A 20,007-nucleotide genomic window follows, 5' to 3' on the forward strand; every position below is an offset into this window, starting at 1 on the left:
ATTGCAACCAATGTAAACGGATCTGATATTTCTTTTTCTTTTCATTATAACATTGCGTTACTCTTTTTCTTGGTAATAAACCCGTAAAACAAAATCTGACAGTTCATTCAACAAGATAAACGATCCAGCACTGACTATTCATATAAGGAGACTCATTTCGGAGAGCTTTTCTACCCAAACAGACCTAGCAGGATGGAACCAGTTTGTTTGACAGTTACAATCGATAGAGAAAAAAATCAAACATACTGATATTTCTTTTTTATACAAGATTCAGTTCAAAAGATATACCGCGGTGTTACCACAAAAATTGGCGAAGTTACGACTGATTTGGCTAATCGATTCCCTGTGAGTGATATGAGCAAGATGTGTAGCATTTGTAACCAATGTTAGAACCGTCGACTACAAAATAAAAATTATAGTATTAATACTAGTCACAAGTCTATGGATTTGAAGTGTGTAAATTTACTTATAACCTTATTAAAAGTAGATGGTACATTTTATAAAAGCTGATAACATCTATCATAAAGGCTAAGCTTAATTTAAAGAAATATTAGGCTTCCAATAATTTGACCTTGTCCGTTCCTGGTGAAGGTAAATCCGGAAAAGCGCTTCAGACTAGTGCGATTTATAAACTGTTGGTTTCTTTTTTATGTTTATCAATTTAAGAAACAACAAAAATATATATTATACTATATACAAATATTAAAATGGAGTGAAGCTCTGAAACGAAAAATTAAAAATCCTAAAATCTGCTTTCACATGATTAGAATGATTTTTTCTAATTTGACTTGCATCTATATAATGCAATGTAGGAGGTTAAAGTTATTTCAATATTGTTTTTAAATGCACAATACTCAATCAGAACATCACGAGGTATATATTCTTGTTTTCTAAAATACAATCTCTTTTGCGTTAAATGTGGTTTTTATCAGCAGCATGTTGATATTATTGTGTAAACCCTTTCTGTAATACAGGATTCAATCGATTTTGTAGTCCAGAAGGACACTGTTTAAGTGACTAAACCTTTATCGTTCTAGGTTTGATTTTAGAAACATCCGATGGTTGAATATCCTTAGGTGTCAGTATAAAAGTATGCCCCAAACTAGTGACGAGGTCGGTAATTGTTTGAACACATTAATAATGTGCAACACTGGAGAAGCATTTATCAAGGTTATCTGAGTTTCTTTAAAACACAAATTCATTTGTCCTTCATTTCTGAGGTAAAAAAATAACCATAGGCACCAATGTGTAGATTTACCAATCGGCTTGTCATATTACTCATTTATATAAAGGCAACACTAGTATAAGGCTGTTTGAAAGTGATAAATCGATTGAGAGAAAATAAATCCGGATTTTATATGTCAAGTACCTCGTAAGGAATGTCACCGATCAAATGTAATATGGAGGACTCGTGTTACTTTTTTAAATATAGCATTCTATGTGAAATAATAAACACGAGGTGTCATAATATGTATTTTCAGCTCACAAATGACAACAAATCAATCAGTACGATGGCACTAACATTAGTAGTTTCCATTTTGACGGATACCACTAGTTAAAAAGGATCTGCTTACCATTCCAGAAAACCTGAGATTAACCCAAGTATTTTGTTGAGTTCACTTTCCTCCGTTTTTAGAATTTTATGTACTGATTTGTTAACTTGTTTTTCTTTTCATAGTTGATAGCAGATCGTTATCTAATTTCGTATTTAGGAGTTTATCTTCATTATTACCAGTAAGAATGTAAATTGCTGTTTTAGTTTAAACATATTTATTTATAGTGGATTGGGAAACAAGTTTTGCAACTTGTATTAATCCCTTTCCACTTTGCGGGTGCGAGTGCTGCCTTGTAGCGGCATTAGCCTACTCTTTTTCGAAATCTACAAGGGTGTCTTTAACGTGCAAGAGATATGGCTCTCTCTTAACACGGGTCAGCCATTTATCGTCCCCTTCCGACGGACTATCATCGTTTCCTTAAGACCATACTCGCAAATGGTGTCAAGGGAGAGCCGAAAATTGAGTTCCTGAAATTTTCATCCCAAACGGGAATCGAACCAGGAACTTTTGTGTTAGTAGTCCGATGCTCTAACCACTACACCACGGCTCTTTTTAACCAGTTTAGAGAACTTTTGTGTTAGTAGTCCGATGCTCTAACCACTACACCACGGCTCTTTTTAACCAGTTTAGAGAACTTTTGTGTTTCTGAGCTTGTGATTTTGTCATTTGATAAAAGGACTTTTCCGAGTTTTCCTTGGAGTTTGTTATTTTTGTTAATTTACCTTTTCCTCTACGACCAACGAAAATATAATTAGTACACCGGAACGAGGGACTAACTGGAATCAGGGAAACCAGTATACCTGATGATCAGGATTCGAAATATCCATTTAGTAATCGTTCTGTATGTTCTTTAAATCTTCGTTATCCTTAATGCCATTACAGGCAGAACGTTTGCTTCAGTTATACCTTATTGTATACTAGTAAGAACGCTTGGTTTCGTTATATAACATCCAGTTAAATATGGTTACGTAATCGATACCTATCCACAAGGTCAACACGTCCTGCTCCTTATTACTCAACAGTAGTCATCGGCTTCAATGTTAACAAATGTTGACTATATGAAATAGTCAAACGAAAAGACAATTCAAAAAGAAGGCTACACATTACGCAAAAACTTTATGCAAACCATCCGGTACTCTGAGGACTGTTAGATTTGGAGTGTGCGTGCAACAAAACTAAATGAACAGACAAGAACAGATCTTTGAGTGTGCGTGCAAAAAAACTAAATGGACAGACAAGAACAGATCAACTTGTCTATGGTCAACATTTCATGAACAAGGTAAAGTCCTAGTTTAAGTTTCAGTTGCAATATTCATAAAAAAACCTGAAAATAAGAATACCAGACTCAGACAGTATATATAATGTTCATGTAAAAGATTTATAAAGACTGATTTATTTTAAAAGAATAATAATTGATTACATTTAAACTGGTCAAATCGATCAACATATGTGTAGTGGTTAAAGACTTTGGTATTTAGATCTGAAACAATATTTGCATACTAAGGTCACCTAACATCCGTCTTAAAAATGTAATCAAATCGTCGTGAAACGAATCATACTCGATGGCTTTTTTTTTTTAGTTTTCCACTGTACATTGACCTTATAATATTCTTGTTTATGGATTGATACCAATAAATTATACCTCTACTGATGTCAAGCCTCCTGGGGTATGTATCAATGAATGCTCCGACTCCGTCATGTTGTAAGCGTAGCACTGTCTCTTTCGATGTAGTATAAATTTAACTCCAAACATTCTCTGAAACAAGTATAGAATTATTATATTTAAATGTACCTGTGTACATTGTTTGATTTAACGCCATTATATCCTAGGTAAGCGTTGTCTAACTGATACTCTTCCAACATCTTTTTTTATATCTCCATTCAGCGTATATGTCATATAGGCACCTTCGTTTTAATATTGTAGTTATATTGTGTCATAGATCAAACTTATTCATTCAGTGTATGTTAACTTGTTTTTTTTTGTTTAAATTTTTGTACAAGTAAAGCCATTTCAATTCTTATTTTTAGTGTGTATTTTTATGTTGTAATGTTGAGCTACTGTCTCAGATTAAGGTGCAGATTGTCGCCTGTTAAAATGATTAGACTAGCTGCTTTTTTTATGCACCTTATCTAAGTCAGGCATCTATAGTATAGAGGTTGTTGTTTGTTGTTTGTTGATGTGGTTCCAAGTGTTTCTTGCTTCTAGTTTTTTTTACCGTTGGTTTTCCTGTTTGAATGCTTTTACACTAGTCATTTTGGGGTCCTTTATATCTTGCTTTACATGTATATATATGTATGTGTATTACTATGCTGCGCTGGTGTTACGTAAAAGTGTGAGCTATTGTGCACAGTAATAATGTGCATTGGCAAGTAAGGACTAATCAAGTATGGTTAATTCTTCTCCAATAGTTCCCTCAATGACAAATTTCGATTGCTGTTGGTTGATAAATTAAGAGAAATTTTACAACAATTTTTTCTGGCATTGTTTTGAACGTGACACCTGTGATATAACAGAGTTGAAGAATCCACAATTTTTATATTTTCACCCTTCTTTTTAGCTACATTGTTCCCATTTTACAATCAATACAACTTCTACTTACAGAATCAGGCTCATATTGAAATGATAGGTCTGTGTGTTCTGGGTGGTCAGACAAGCATGTTTTGAAACCATATCCAACCTTTAATACAGAAATATTAATAGTTTACATGTTTGAAATTCATAAACAATAAATGTGATATAATTCAATCAAACTTTGGAACAGACATCAGTAGCCTGTTGTTCAGTGAATGTCATTTGTTGGTGTGGTTCAAATGTGTTTCTCGTTTCTCGTATTTTATATAGATTGTACAGTTGATAGAATAGTTTTACAGTAATCATTTTGATGCCCTTTATAGCTTGCTATTCGATGTGAGCCGGGCTCCGTATTGAAGGCCTTACATTGACCTATAACTGTTTACTTTTCATACATTGAGACTTGGATTGAGAGCTGTCTCCTTGGCACTCATACCACATCTTCCTATTTATTTCATTTGATTTTTTGTATGAGAATACATCTTTTGTTGGTGTTCAATTTTCTTCAACTTCGTTCTTTATATGACATATTTTTTATAAGGATATCTCTGAAAAAAAAAGAGCGTCATATAAACAACTATATGTATAAGCCTAGGATCATCGATGAGTTATTTTTACATGTTATAATTTGTATCTTAAAAATGAGGTTCCACGGGTATTTAAAACAGGAAGTGATTTTATTTTACCAAATAATTGGTATGCATTATTTATGACATTTATTTGATTCATTTATTGGCTACAGGTGACGGACTAAATGCAAAAAGAACACTCTTTCTAAATGGGTTATGGCTGCAGGTCGTTGACTAAAAATGCATCTAAATATTTTCAGTCCTGTCCATTGCGGGAAATTTATACAATTTGGTTGTAGTAACTTATAATATGTTCAGTCTATGTTTCGACTGTTCAGTGGTTGTTATTTACCACTAAAAAATAACTCCGTGTAATAGTTTCGAACTATCAGCAAGAAAATGTCGGTAAACCATATACTCATTTAATAAACTCATCATAGATACCAGGACCAAAATTTTATATTTACGCCAGACGCGCATTTCGTCTACAAAAGACTCATCAGTGACGCTCGAATCAAAAAATGTTTAAAAGGCGAAATAAAGTACGAAGTTGAAAAGCATTGAGGACCAATAATTCCTACAAAGACTGCTCAGATGATGTTAAAATCAAAATTATCGGTAAGCCTTTTTATTAATTTCTCTGCTTTTCCTATCATGATTTCCATGATGGAATGTTGATGCTTAAGGGCATACGATACAGTTACAGGGGAGGTAATGACGATGCTAACGTAAAATGTTATTTTTGCGACGTCGAACTGTAACATATCGGGAAAAGATGCATTTTTTGACTGATTTTCATCATTCAAACTGATTTAATTTGAAAACGAATGCATGGACCCCTATCTTTTAAAACGACATTTTGTTTCATTTTGCAGGGAGATTATGTGGACCAAATTTTACAACACTGTAAATAGTGCAATTTTTTTTAATTTTGATAAATGTACAGCAGAAAATGACTTTTTTCTCAATTGATGACCATTTGATAAATATGAGTTATTTCTGACTAAAAATGCATATATTTTTAGGATACTTGTAAAATATAGAAATTGCAAATTATTTCACAAAAAACAATTTATGTTTATCCTTTCAAACAAAAAATTATGTCTTTCTTTCGAGAGAAAAAATACAGCCACACATCCGAATTTTGAGCAAATATACAAAATTTCGACCTCATTTAACTCAAAAAGTAGCACATGAAGGTATATTTTTTGTTACATATTTAATTTAATCAGGCAAACCATAGGCCTTATGGAAATTTCATCAAACTGTAAATACGGGATACAAACTGTATCGGATGCCCTTAAAAGGAAGCATTAAATCAAAGGTTTTCCAGTGGTAATGTTGAAGTCATCTCTTAAACGACATGATGAGTTAGTTAACCTTTATGAAATATTTGTTTTCAGAAATGTTGCATTATCTTACCTTGAATCCCTTCTTTTCATTCTCAAATTGGACTAATTGCCGATTTTTTCTTGTCTAAGAACCGAAATCGTAGACGCTGAGGTCATACTTTATTGACAACGATGCGTAAACAAAGCAAAAAGACATAAAAGGCAAAAGTTTAAAATATAGGGGTAAATCAGATAACATTGTGTTATAATCTTACTCACTATAAAACAATTAAATATGTAAGCACAAAAAGGCATTTATCAAATTAACCACTGTTAAGTCTATAAAGACAATACATAATTTAAACTGTAAAAAAGGAGAGTTGTAACAGTAAATGTAGTAGTTGAATTAAACATAAAAGTTTTGGAAGTCAACTATATTCCTTATTCACGCTAATAAATAGAAAAATGCATTTATGCTTACCAATATAACTGTTAGGGACCATAGAAAATATTCAAGCTTCATCGTCAATTTGAATGTTTATTTATGTATACCAACTTCAAAGACTGGCGACCGTATTAAATACTGATAAGAAAGTAACAGGATAAGTAAGAACCACGTCCAGGTCAAGATTATCACGTTAAGTACAAATTTCAACAGAAAGAATTGAATTGAAGTCAACTGAGAGTGCTATCTATTTTAAAGTTGCCTTTTGTTCTAACATTCGCTCATCTAACTATCTGAGAAAAGTAGATACTTTTAAAAAACTGCAATGTTTATAATGCAACAATTGTTAGCCAACGTTTTTTTTTATAATCGGATTCATTTTGTCGCAAAAGTAAAATAACAAAATATGCAGAATCCAAGAAAAAAAACAAAAATGGAAAGTCCCTTATCAAATGGCAAAAATCTTAAGTTAAAAGAATAAACCAAATGTGAAAAAGACTGTCAAACTCTTAACGTCATGTTGCAACAGACATTTCCTTTTGTAGAAAATGGTGGTTTAAATAATTGTGAATCGTGAATATAATTGACATTACACGCAATGTATTCCAAACTGTTAACTTGCTAGATATGCAGTAATATTTTAATATGGCTAAGTAGTCTATTGAAATGATTTAGGACTATAATTTTGCAGTTGATTTCTCAACATCCCGTTTGAATATATGATCAGGGGTCAATACACACAGTTTTATAAATATAACAACACTGATATAATTATAAATAATATAGAATAGTTTGGATAAATTTAAGTCGTGTACCACTATATTGATATACGTTAGGCGTTGTAGGAGAAATCTAAAAGGTCAACAACCAAGATTAATTAAAAATTGTTATTTGCATAATCTTAAAATTACTAGGTATATATAATATTTCCATCAAGGTTGTAATCAAAGGCTCACTTGGAAATATTTCTTCCTTATACCAAAAATGAAAATTTCGTCGAGGTTGTAGTTCTACTACCTGCAGTATCGGATCACATATAAATAAGGCGTTCTTGATACCCTTACGAATCATATTTACATTCTTAACTGTTCCGCTTTTGACCTTAGATATGAGTGAGTCAAAACTTTTGATTTTGTCTTAATAGACACAGATGTAATGTGTCAAAGAACAAAGCTCTTAGTTTGCCAAGAAATAAGAAAGTCGGACGATAATTTCGATGACTTCAACTGCACAAGAACTTCGAATGAACATAACATTCACTAGAATAAACTCATCATAGATACCAGGATTATATGTTGTATGTACGTCAGACGCGCGTTTCGTCTACAAAAGACTTATCAGTTACGCTCGAATCCAAAAATGTTTAAAAAAAAGACCAAATAAAGTACGAAGTTGAAGAGTATGGAGGATCAATAATTCCTCACAATTTTGCCAAATACACCTAAGGTAATGCTATTCTTTATGAGGTTCGGGAAAGAAAAACGTGCGTCACTCAAAATAATATTGAATTACCAGACAGAGACAGGCTGTTTTTTTCTATTCGTAAAATGTAAAAAAAGAGGTTGTAGTATTAATACACGAACACTAATATAAGAAAAGCTCCACTATTGCACTTGCTAATTTTAAATCAGAATTATCAGATCTATTCATTCTTTTTTAGATTGGTAGATTTAGAATCATAACTTGGTATTTTGAGAAAGAAAAGAAATGTGCTGGTTTTGGTTGTTTTATGCATCCGTTTTTATTCTGTAGTTAGTCACCACTTCGGTTTTATCATGTATATCTATTATGTAGTCATTTTGTAAAAAAATACTGTTTGCAAAAGTATGAATTATTCTAAATAAAAAGGATGTTCTTATCCCAGTAAGAAAACCCTAGCCTTAATAGGCACAACTTTTTGGAACTTTTGGTCCTCAATGATCTTCAACTTTGAACTGTTTTAACTTTGTAACTTTTTCATCTGAGCATCACTAGTTAGTCTTGTATGGACGAAACGCACGTCTGGCGTATGAAATTTTCAACCTGGTACCTTTTGTTAGCAATTATTAGTGTGTTCTCTGTCCTATATGTTCTCCCATGTATTTGTATTGTAGTCCTGTCATGTAATGTTGGCATTTTGATATTATATTTAACATTACCGTAGAAGTAGGAGGTATGGCATACCACAAACCCAAGTTCAACCCACCTTTTGTTTTCTTTAAATGTCCTGTACCAAGTCAGGAAAATAGCCATCTTTATATCATAGTTCGTTTATGTGTGGGTGTGTTACATTTTAATGTTGTGTTTCTGTTGTGTCGTAGTTTTCCTTCTATATTTGATGTGTTTCCCTCAATTTGCAACCCGGATTTGTTTTTTTCTCAATCGATTAATGAATTTGGAACAGCGGTATACTGTTACCTTTATTAACCACTGCATTCAGAAGTTAATTACCTTCGCTTCACGTGTACCTCTATTAAATAATAAGTACTGGGTGTTAACGACATCATCAAAAATAAATCATCAAAAACTCACTTATGAGTTTCATATTTTCGCTTTAAGAAATGCGTGCGACGTCAATAATCCGGTATGTTTAATATCCTCAGGTTAGTTAGGGTTTGAACTTTTCTAACCGCAAAGAAGTATGGTTATCATGAATAGTAGTTCTGTGAGGGAAAATCGTGATTAAGTAAAAACAAATCACCAACATGTGTGTTGCTTTTCTAAAGTCCTTTAGTATACTTTATGACAACGACATTCTCAATGTCTATTTCGATTTACACACCCGAAACAATTATAATATTGCAAAATATCCCTTTCGAAAAGTTAAACATTAACTTTTTGTTTATTGTAATTGAAAAGAAAGTGAAAAACATAAATTTTATTTGTTGAAAAAGTGACAGGAAGTTTTGGTTTACAAAAGTTATGTATGAAGATGATTGGTAAGTATCTTGACATTAATCTAATAGTCGAGTGGAAACATCTTTTGACCAATTGAAAAAAATCCAAGTAACAGCTCATGCCAGTGCAGTGCATGCATATAGTGTTCATGCCTGTTTTATTTTACTTTTATTTTCTGTGTGACTACATGTATATGATTTGTGCAATCTTATTATTAACTTGTGCTATATTAAAAGTGTACTATATGGTTTTAACGTATATATGTCATTTATGGTATCTTACTATGCATTATATGTTTAAAATTGTGTTGTTTTCATGACTTTTGTATGTGTGTATTGTATTTTGGTATTAAGTCGATTTGAAAAGATCACAAGAGCTTGTGTTATGAAGTTTATTGAATAACGACTCTAAATAAAACTTGTTGTTTTAATTATTAATGGAAAACAAAACAACGTAGCCTCATATAATTAATTAAACATTATGTTACATGAAAGAAACAACAAAGTGCAATTTATTTATCAACACTTATACATTTGACTGGAACTATTATTGAATATTTACCAAGCTTGATACTTTAAGGCATTTATCTTTCAGTATAAAAGAAAAATGCATAAGCGATGTTTTTTTCAAATACACTGAATATATTGAAAGGCAACATATGATTAGTGTGCTAAATCTTGAGAAAACTTATATTCGGTTCAATATTTATTAAGAACTCCTATTTACAATTATGAGTTTGACTAGACGGTCCAAGATTTATTTCAAATGCGTTGATTAAATGAGTGCTCTTTAAAAAATTCTTCGTCGTCAGCCATTTCAGGTATTTGAATTCCATTTTCTTTTCCATTTAGTGCTTGTAATGTCTCATCATCTTTGTTATCAGTCTTTAATGAGGATAAACACAGCCTCTGTGTAAACACTACACATGTCACTTGTACGCTGTAGTTTGTAATTGTTCTCATCCTGTCTCTGAAACAAGAAATGTATTTACAAAGGATTGTAGCAACATCAACAACAACAACACTTTATTAGAGACGAACCTCTTTTGATTCAAACAGAATATAAAATAAACAGAATTTCTAAAAGAGCCCCTCTATAATGAGTAATAAAAGACTAAACACACACATTAACATATATTAATATATCTTAGTATAATACACCATAATATTAAAAAACACAATTATACACAATAAAAATAACATTATATACACTTATTAAGAGTATAACATACTGTACTACGAAAACAATAATACATCAATTCAGTACTTTAGAACATGTTTTTTTGCATAAAAATGCCATTTTAATCAAACACATTTATGTCGTAATTTCTGGCATTAAAAATTGATTCATATTTAAATATTCGAAGATTCAGACAAAATTCGGATTGCACCATACGATAAACTTACAGAAGCCATTCGAATGTGTAAAGGAGTGCTGCCGCTTCCGGTGGAATATTGAGTGCTGTAAGTAGGATGATCACAGTAATCAAGCTAGCCCCTGTCACAGATGGTATGGCCAAGGACGAAAATGTCGTCAAAATGCTGAAAAAAATGTCCGTAATCAGTTATTGTTTGAATATTTAATACAAAACTACCAAACTTTTTTATTTCAATCAGTATGTGAAACATAGGATTTTCGTGTAAGTATAATATTTTGCATATATATTAAGCGCCCGTCTTTTGAAATTGAACATGAAGAGAGGAAATTTAACTTTCATTTTTTTTTATCTTGTTCAAATGTAACAAACTTCTACTATTTAGAGACTTACATAACTAAAATGACAGAAGCAGCGTCTACCTCATGGCCAGTGATTTGCATAACAAACAAACACGATATACTAATGTAAATGCAGCTCCCACAACGCCCAATGGCAGCAGATAATGGAATAATAAATCGAGTCACTCTACGGTCTAATTTGTTTGGTCCTTCTAATTGTCGTATACTTTCGGGAATAGTCAAAGCTCTGATAAGAGAAATATTTAGATTTATGATAAATGTTTGCTTCACATATTTAAAAATACAACAGTGTAGGTGATGAAAAACAACTTGAAATCAGATATTTTTTTAAGGAAATGTTTCACCCTTATCAGCAATGCTTAATTTATAAGCACTGTATTTTTAAGAATCTTCTTTCGCGATTTTTATATAAAGACCTGCTGTCATATAGCTCTGACGCAGAGTGAATTATATATCTATGAATAAATGAATCTCAAACCTTTAGGTTAAGGATCTGCAGATAACTTTTTTGTTTGAATGTTTGTAATACAGATTTTACTTAAAAAGTTGTCGATGAAATTTTATATCACACAATGTCTGCTATTACTGTAACAATGTAAGGGTTATCTGCATCAAATAACCATGAAATGTGGATTAACAGCCTACTCATGCCAGCTGAATGATTGTTTGAAAAGCTCTTTTATTTCTGTATAATAATTGTTCGTGCAGAAACATCTTAGTGCTAAATACTCACTATGACTTGTATTATTTACAATCCAACATATTATTGTCTTATAATTATTATCGAGCAAACGTGCTTTACTGTACTATCGTTCAGTACTTACGTCATAGAAGTAGCAAAAACTATTACAAAAGCATGAATCAGAGTGAAAAAAAATTTAAACGGATTCTTTTTCATCAATATAAAATATGTAATTGGAACTGCTACTATCACGAAGAGTGCATAACCAATCATTTGAGTTGCTATGTATAAACCAAGTCTACTGAAATCATCCTCCAAGTTCTTGGTTCCTCCAATAGTTTTACCAATCAGACTCGCTACACCAATTGGTGTAAACCTAAAATTAAACTTCCAAATAGGAATAACATAACTATCTGTAAACACCAATAAGGTATGCATCAGACTACTTATACAACCAATGACAGAACCAATAATTATGCAGAATTTAACACATAGGATAAAACGTGCAACCGCGTTCATCATATATTGTACTGAATAGATTCACTACATATTATTTTAGATCTATCATCAAAAGCATCCTTATTCTTTATGTATTACTCGTTTTTATCTTCTGGTAAAATATATATGATCTATTCCTTGTATGAAAATATACAAATTGATCTCTTTAATTTCAAACATGTAATTTTAACCTATAATGGTTTACTTTTTAAATTGTTATTTGGATGGAGAGTTGTCTCATTGGCACTCACACCACATCTTCCTATATCTATCAAGCCAGTAGTTACGCAAATTTTTTACATTACACTTTGAATAAAAATATCCATTGCCAATATTTTTGATCAAATCATTTACTTACAAAAAAATGTAGTAAACGTAACTACTGATGATAAAAAATCTGGGATAAAAATTTCAGGGACTGAATTTCCTGTTCTCCCTTGACACGATTTGCGAGTATTGTCTTGAGGAAATGATGATAGTCCGTCGGAAGGGGGCGATAAATGGCCGACTCGTGTTAAGAGAGAGCCATATCTCTAGCATGTTAAAGACACCCTTGTAGATTTCGAAAAAGATCAGACTAATGCCGCTACAAGTCAGCACTTGCACCCGCAAAGTGAAAAGGGATTAATATAAATTACAAAATTGTTTCCCGATCCACTATAAATAAAAACGTTTAAAAAAAAATATACAGCAAAATTCCTTCAACCTAATCTAAGTTTCGAAGTATTAATACGTATAAAGAAAAAGACCTTTGAAACGTGTTTATTTTGAGCGTCGCTGGTGAATCTTTTATAGATAAATTAATCGTTTGGTGTTCATAATTGTGAGCCTTTTATCTATGATTGGTTTATTATCATTATTTTGAATCCTTACCAAATTAATTTTCCTAAAATCACCAAGATAATTTCAGTAGCTGCGTAAAAGAACTTGAAGAAAGGTTGTCCAATTTCTTTTGTTGACGCAGTGGCAATGCCAAATATAACACTGGCAATCAAAAGACCTAAATAAAGAATATGATATATTTCTTTATAATATATTAAGAACGCAGAAAAGCAGGTTTATATTTTTAAACTTTTTACCCATAAAATAATATAAATGAAAAATGAAATAAGTTGCTGTATAGATTTATAATGTACCAATAAAAACAATTGGAGATTTCTTTAATGTATTTTCTATGATATGAAGGTTGAGGCATGTTCCTATCGTGAAATGTGTATTTTAGTGATTGCCATGTTGTGTGATCAGTATACACTGAAGCGTTTATGAATAGTTTGTCATTTCTGAAGTATAATAAACTGAACATGACTAGTATTACAATTGTGGGAATAAATTCCAGTACTTCATATGAGTTCTGTGTTTCCTTTTTATTTCTATAAAAAATTAATACAATTCATATTCGTTAATATATATGTATACATTGTTCACATGTTATCTAACAAAATCAAAAAACTATTTGACAGGAATATACCTAGAATATTTGTGCTAGCAGCGCTGGATATATGTTTTCCAGTCACCATAGTCTTAAGTACTTCCACGATTGTCCCATTTACAGTGTCATTTGCTTTGTACATCTCTGTTTCATAGCTCGTTAGTGTCTGGAAAACAGCAAACAAACTTGTAGAATTCCTCTGGAGATGTCTTCCCTATAACTACGTTTAATTTAAGCCCAGGCGTGTAAGTATAAAATTCCGTTTAGGCCACGATTTTGTGCGTGTTGGTATGCAATAAAGTTTCAGATGAGTTTTTTTTGTAGATACAGAATAATGAGTCCAAAAATCAGGTAAAATAATAATCTAATTCATTTAACATATACGGTGACCTAAATTATCACCATTATTAATCACTTCAACAAAGTGAAATTCGTTTTCGACATTGAAATAATAAAAAAAGTGATCCAATTTTTCTTCTAGGTCTTATGTATAGTCCTTAGGCAATTTTGTTTCGAAAGATGATACATTTCCTAAAGAATAATATTTTAAGATGAAATAAAACACAGATTAAAACAATTCTCGTTGAATAAGGAAAAAACTGTATCTATATATTGTAATGGGAGACACGTTACACTTGAAAATGAACTTTTAAAATTGTAACATCACATCATAAAATAGTGTTTCCGATTTTAGAACTCTGTAAATATCTTACCTTGCGAAAAGTTGCAGATATCAAATTTTCGGGTAAAATATTTCTGTAAAACGGAAGTAAAATATTTGATATATCGATTGATAAATAGAGATAGGATACAAATTTCATGCACAACCACTGTATGTAAATAGAATATAAACAATAACCGACCATGTATAAAGTCACAAATATTTAAACAATTTTTGATAAAATAAGATATCGGGTAAACTACAGCAATCAAACAACACAAAAATACCAACTTTTAATCATGCAGGATTTTTTTTAAGGGAACAATAATGTGTTTGTTCTCTTAGTTCATGTCTTGGAATACATGTATTCAGTGTAATATCTACCATTAAAAGAAGGTAAAACTTGCGCCTTATGTTACCTCAGTAAATCAGCGAAAATGTCCTCCGTTTGTAAAGGAACCGAGTTGAATACTTTAACTTCTGTTTTGGCGATTTCACCTATAGCAAAAACACAAAACAAACTATTCAAGACTATTAAATATAATATAACCTGTGTTATCGTTTCACATTTTTTTTTATCAATGTTGTAAATTAAACATGTTGCATATTTTCTAAATAAGATGTATGGGGGGAAATAAGTAAAGGCAATAGTAGTATACCTCTGTTCAAAACTCATAAATCCATGGACAAAAAACAAAATCGGGGTAGCAAACTAAAACAAAGTTAAGCAAATAAAAAATGTAAGAGAGGTAACAATATAACCGTATAACATGCTTTATAAAGTCCTTAAAATGTACTGCATTCAATGGTTATAAGTACACAATTCGTTGACCTTGAGTAGTGCAGAGTACTTTAGATTTTGTTCATAGGGAATCATTGAGTGTGCAAATTATTCAGCTGTTTGATCGTAATTTTTCGTTCGTAAATGAAACAAATAATTTGCGTGAAGTATTAAATGATCATGGTATGAATATCTTACCAGGTCGGATGATCAAGCAAAGTAAACTGCCAACTAAACATCCTAGGAAATTCGTAATCATTATATAACCAAAACTCACTATGCCAATTTTTCCATTTGATTTAGCGTCAAGGGTTGCTGTTCCTGTTTAATCAAATATCATACAGTTATAACAAGAGTCTCCTAATGTATCAAATTATCTGTATGTCCATGTCAAGTTATGAGTCTGAAACTTGTTGTCGTTTGTAGCTGCATATCAGATTTGATTTTCGTTGTTGAAGGAGATTGTATGACCCTTGGTATATTAATTTGCGCATAAATCTTACTGTAAGGTTATATGTTTTGAATATTTAAGTATTTTCCATGTCAGGGCCTGTAATTAGTTGCAGTAAAGACTTCGGCTCATTGTTGAAAACAATACCTGTGACCATGTGATGTTTACATCTACGTCTTATGGTCTGCTGTGGAAAGTTTTCTCATTGTCAGCCATACACTGGCTATTGTTTTCAATTGAACCATCAATATAACAACCAGTAACCAGCAAATGATTTTGTCTCTGCATGTACAGTTATGTAGCTGTAGTGATATCAGTTTGATGGCATTCAACATAAGCAACAAAAGTTTCATTTCTAAACAGTTGATTATAAAACATTTCGATTTACGAGTTTGACTGTCCCTCTTGTATCTTTCGTCCCTCTTTTTGCCAGAATGTGACAAATTGAAATTATTAACATTAACAGTAAAAAATAATTGCAACAAATGTTACTTTCAAAAGTCTATTCAATGATGTGCTAGTCAAAATATTTGCAGTACAAAAGCTAATAAAAGCATTGAAACCGTTTTCCCTAAATCAGACAAATTTTAATGAAAAACCATGACAAAACTAGTAATCATAACCATACACGAGGGAGTAGTTGATAGTCATGATGCAATTATCCACTGTTTCAGCTCTTGCAACTAACACGTTAGTGGTCGTTTAGCATAGATAGGTAAGTATGACATTCATTTATTCATTTTAAGTCCAATGTAATTAAAAATATATAATTCTATATTATAATTCTTTTTAGTAACAAGTCATTATATTCAGATGTAAGTAGAATTGTTTATCATATGCATAACATATAATTAGATGAGCTAAGTTTTGGATAATTATTTTGATACTTAAGAAGACAAACACTATAAAATATGATAGGAACAAATCCCATTTAAAATTCATGAATTATCAAAAAACTTATCCTCACTGTATGTTAATGAAAAAACTTTTCAAAGACTGATTTTTCCTTCAATATCATTTAAAAAATGTCCAACTATTATCACAATCATTTAACATAATTACCTGTTATAACTGAAGCTACTATCAAGGGGACTATCATCATTTTCAGCATGTTTAGAAACATTTCGCCTAGGATACCTACAACACAAACCCTAACTTTATTAATAATTTGCTATTCTCTTCGTAACTAGATATGTTAAGTATATTAATGAGCAAACATTTATAAAATTGAGAATGGAAATGGGGAATGTGTCAAAGAGACAACAACCCGACCAAATAAACAAACAACAGCAGAAGGTCACCAACAGGTCTTCAATGTAGCGAGAAATTCCCGCACCCGGAAGCGTCGTTCAGCTGGCCCTAAACAAATATATACTAGTTCTGTGATAATGAACGCCATACTAATTTCCAAATTGAAAATAAGAAACTGAAATTAAAATAATACAAGACTAACAAAGGCCAGAGGCTCCTGACTTGGGACAGGCGCAAAAATGCGGCCGGGTTAAACATGTTTGTGAGATCTCAAGATCTCAAGAAACATTTATACATTCTCATATCATGTTTTAACATAAATATTAAAAAATACCACTTTATTTTCTTGATACCAAGTTCTCTCCTTCAAATTTATTTTCAACCTACGGACAAAAAAGGGAAACCAAATAAAACCATGAATAAATATCATTGTTTGATTTGGTAATATAATATTATTTTCTACTGGAAGAAAACAAATACACTGATAACTGGAAATATGAAAATATTGTGAGGGAGCCCACACGTTCCTACATCCACTCTGCGTTACAAAAGTAAGGCTGCGTCAATCATTGAAATTGCCCCCTCCAAAAATATGAAATAGAATTAAAGAATTAAAGTGATATAGACAAACACTTATGTGAAATATCACGAAGTAAACAAGATTGTGTAAAAGTATCGTTATACAGTCAAAAGTTTCAAAATTCATTGGTTGCAACCGACAATGGAGGATTTGCCAGATGCCATGCAATAATCATATATTATCACCTATAAATACAGAAACGCGCATCTGGCATATATACTAAATTTTTTCCTGGTATCTATGATGAGTTTCTTTACTATAAACTCAGATCTTATTAGATTAAATTTTTGTCGTTGCCAATTCCCCTGTTGGCTACAATCTAGCTCAGATTAGAGGATTATATCTGATTAGCATATAATTCATGAATAAATTTTGTATCTGTTCTGCTGTTCTAAAAATAGCAATAAGTTTTGATTAAATGGAAAAAGCGTTATTATCTCAATTTTTAAAGATGCAGTCATATTTTCAGAAGACGTTTTGCGTGTACTTGTCATGTATGACAAAATTAATCGCTGTACTATCTTGTCTTTTCTATTTTAATTGACAAAATCTGCTTCATTTACTAATAAATAATAACACTTCTATTTGAAAAAATCAGAAAAATACAGAACGCTGTGCAAAATTTAAAACGGGAATTCCATAATAAAATGGAAAAAATCAAAAGTTCAAGCACATTAAACGAATGGATAACAAGTTACTGTGAATAGCTAATTTCTGTATGTTTTAAAGCTTGAGGTAGGTTCAGAATCTATAAAAACTGTAAAAATTCCATTGGTAAAAAAATTATCTACAAGACTTTCTTTAATTTACTTACCAACCCACATGAGTGTGCTGTCCGTTGGGTTTGTATTCCGAACAACCACACCTATAATAAATCCCACTGCAGCACCCACTAAGGTCAACAGTACCAACAAGTTTGCTTTTAAAATCTCCAAGCATTTTTCTTTTCCTACTGCCATGTTGCAATACAAAGAAACTCAAAGATCAGGGCAATTGGTATGCGTTTTTAATCGAAAAATATGAATTTTTGAAATAATGATATACAAGTAAATATACATCTTTTTAATAAGTGGTTTATTCGATGTGTCTAGGTAAGCGTGGGCTTTTCATAAAAAATAAAAGTCAGATAAAATCTTTAGATATCAATGATAACAAGCTGTTTAAACTGTATACGCGTTATAAATACGTTATGGTACATTTATTGCATTCATGAAATAAAAAAAAATAATATGTGGGCATCCGTATATGAAATAGAACATTATAATTATATCACCATTTTATATGTTTTTACGCACCTAATAATAACCCTGGCATACTTAAAAAAATAATTAACATGAACATATACAATTTCTTGGTATTATAGTCCGTCCATCTAACTAACAATCAACATGAATTATTAAAAATCCGATTTTTTAAATAATGTTGCCGGTTAGGTTGTGTTTGTTACGTATATATTACACCAGCTCTAATAATGAATTTCCAAATTTAACTTGAAAAGTAAAAAGTAATTTTGTGTCACATGGTCTATTGTTATTGTTCTAATATTAGGGGAATAGGACTCTATGCATTGATCCGTCGCAGTTTGTAACAAAATACTACAAATCTGACAGATTATGATAATGTTCCAGAGTATTTCGGCTGTATAAAATTGTTTTATACAGCTTATATCATTAATAATAATAAATATTGTATAACTTTTAAACATTCATGTACGACTAATGATGTTATGGAAATTAAAAGAATGGAAACGGACTTTATTAGATTGAAGTACACATTTTTGAAACCTTTTAAAGTCAATAATAGAATATAAAAAAAAGATGTGGTATGATTGCCAATGGGACAACTGTCCACAAGAGACCTAAAGGACACAGAAAGTAACAATTATTGGTCACCGTACGGCCTTCAACAATGAGCAAAGCCCATACTGCATAGTCAACTATAAAGGTCCCGAAATGACAATGTTAAACGATCCAAACGAGAACATTAACGGCCTAATTTATATACAAAACTGTACGAAAAACAAATATGTAACACATAAACAAACGACAACCACTGAATTACAGGCTCCTGACTTGGGGACAGGCTCATACATACATAATGTTGCGGGGTTAAACATGTTAACGGGATCCCATCCCTCCCATAACCTTGGACAGTGGTTTACCAGAACAACATAAGAGCGAACTATAAAAATCAGTTGAAAAAGGCTTAAATCATCAGATGGACAAAAATACAAGTGGACGTGGCAGGGTACTTGTACATCCCAACAATAGAAAGACACTAGGAACAGATCTGAGAGTGTTTGCATTGGATGATAGCTCTTCATCGTTTATATAAGCTTTGGATTTCAAATATTTTGGCCACGAGCATCACTGAAGATACATGTATTGTCGAAATGCGGATCTGGTGCAGAAAATTGGTACAGTTAATGTTATTACTACCACTGGGTCGATGGCTCTGCTGGTGGACTGTTAGTCCCCGAGGGTATCACCAGCCCATTAGCCAGTACCGAAGTACTGGAATGAAAATACGGATTATTTTTGGTGTTATTAAAATTTGCTGAACCAAATGTAAAAAATATTATAAATTA

At 31.6% G+C, this 20,007-nt stretch overlaps 2 protein-coding genes across 2 annotated transcripts; both read right to left on the bottom strand.

Moving 5' to 3' along the window:
* Positions 1-270: 270 nt before the first annotated feature.
* On the bottom strand, positions 271-6,623 carry LOC134684569 (uncharacterized). Its single transcript, XM_063543864.1, has 4 exons — positions 6,510-6,623; positions 4,157-4,234; positions 3,199-3,312; positions 271-399 (listed from the first exon to the last, which is right to left on the bottom strand). Exons 1-4 carry the CDS (start codon positions 6,549-6,551, stop codon positions 271-273), a joined length of 363 nt encoding a protein of 120 aa, XP_063399934.1. The 5' UTR covers positions 6,552-6,623.
* Positions 6,624-9,829: 3,206 nt separating this feature from the next.
* On the bottom strand, positions 9,830-18,466 carry LOC134684570 (excitatory amino acid transporter 1-like). Its single transcript, XM_063543865.1, has 11 exons — positions 18,235-18,466; positions 16,652-16,726; positions 15,337-15,459; positions 14,777-14,855; positions 14,410-14,452; positions 13,736-13,862; positions 13,141-13,267; positions 11,912-12,145; positions 11,119-11,313; positions 10,757-10,891; positions 9,830-10,319 (listed from the first exon to the last, which is right to left on the bottom strand). Exons 1-11 carry the CDS (start codon positions 18,377-18,379, stop codon positions 10,112-10,114), a joined length of 1,491 nt encoding a protein of 496 aa, XP_063399935.1. The 5' UTR covers positions 18,380-18,466; the 3' UTR covers positions 9,830-10,111.
* Positions 18,467-20,007: the final 1,541 nt, after the last annotated feature.

Source organism: Mytilus trossulus, chromosome 9, assembly GCF_036588685.1.
Source record: "Mytilus trossulus isolate FHL-02 chromosome 9, PNRI_Mtr1.1.1.hap1, whole genome shotgun sequence".
NCBI lineage: Eukaryota > Metazoa > Mollusca > Bivalvia > Mytilida > Mytilidae > Mytilus > Mytilus trossulus.

What these genes read in the sequence shown, in the direction of transcription:
- LOC134684569 (XM_063543864.1), bottom strand. Translation starts at nt 6,551, where the DNA reads ATGAAGCTTGAATATTTTCTATGGTCCCTAACAGTTATATTG. An exon ending in GGTCCCTAACAGTTATATTG is followed by an intron (nt 4,235 to 6,509) that starts GTAAGCATAAAT and finishes TCTGTATTAAAG; the next exon opens with GTTGGATATGGTTTCAAAAC. An exon ending in TTCAATATGAGCCTGATTCT is followed by an intron (nt 3,313 to 4,156) that starts GTAAGTAGAAGT and finishes TACTTGTTTCAG; the next exon opens with AGAATGTTTGGAGTTAAATT.
- LOC134684570 (XM_063543865.1), bottom strand. Translation starts at nt 18,379, where the DNA reads ATGGCAGTAGGAAAAGAAAAATGCTTGGAGATTTTAAAAGCAAACTTG. An exon ending in TGCTAGCACAAATATTCTAG is followed by an intron (nt 13,268 to 13,735) that starts GTATATTCCTGT and finishes TTCTTTATTTAG; the next exon opens with GTCTTTTGATTGCCAGTGTT. An exon ending in GTTTTTGCTACTTCTATGAC is followed by an intron (nt 11,314 to 11,911) that starts GTAAGTACTGAA and finishes TTCTCTTATCAG; the next exon opens with AGCTTTGACTATTCCCGAAA.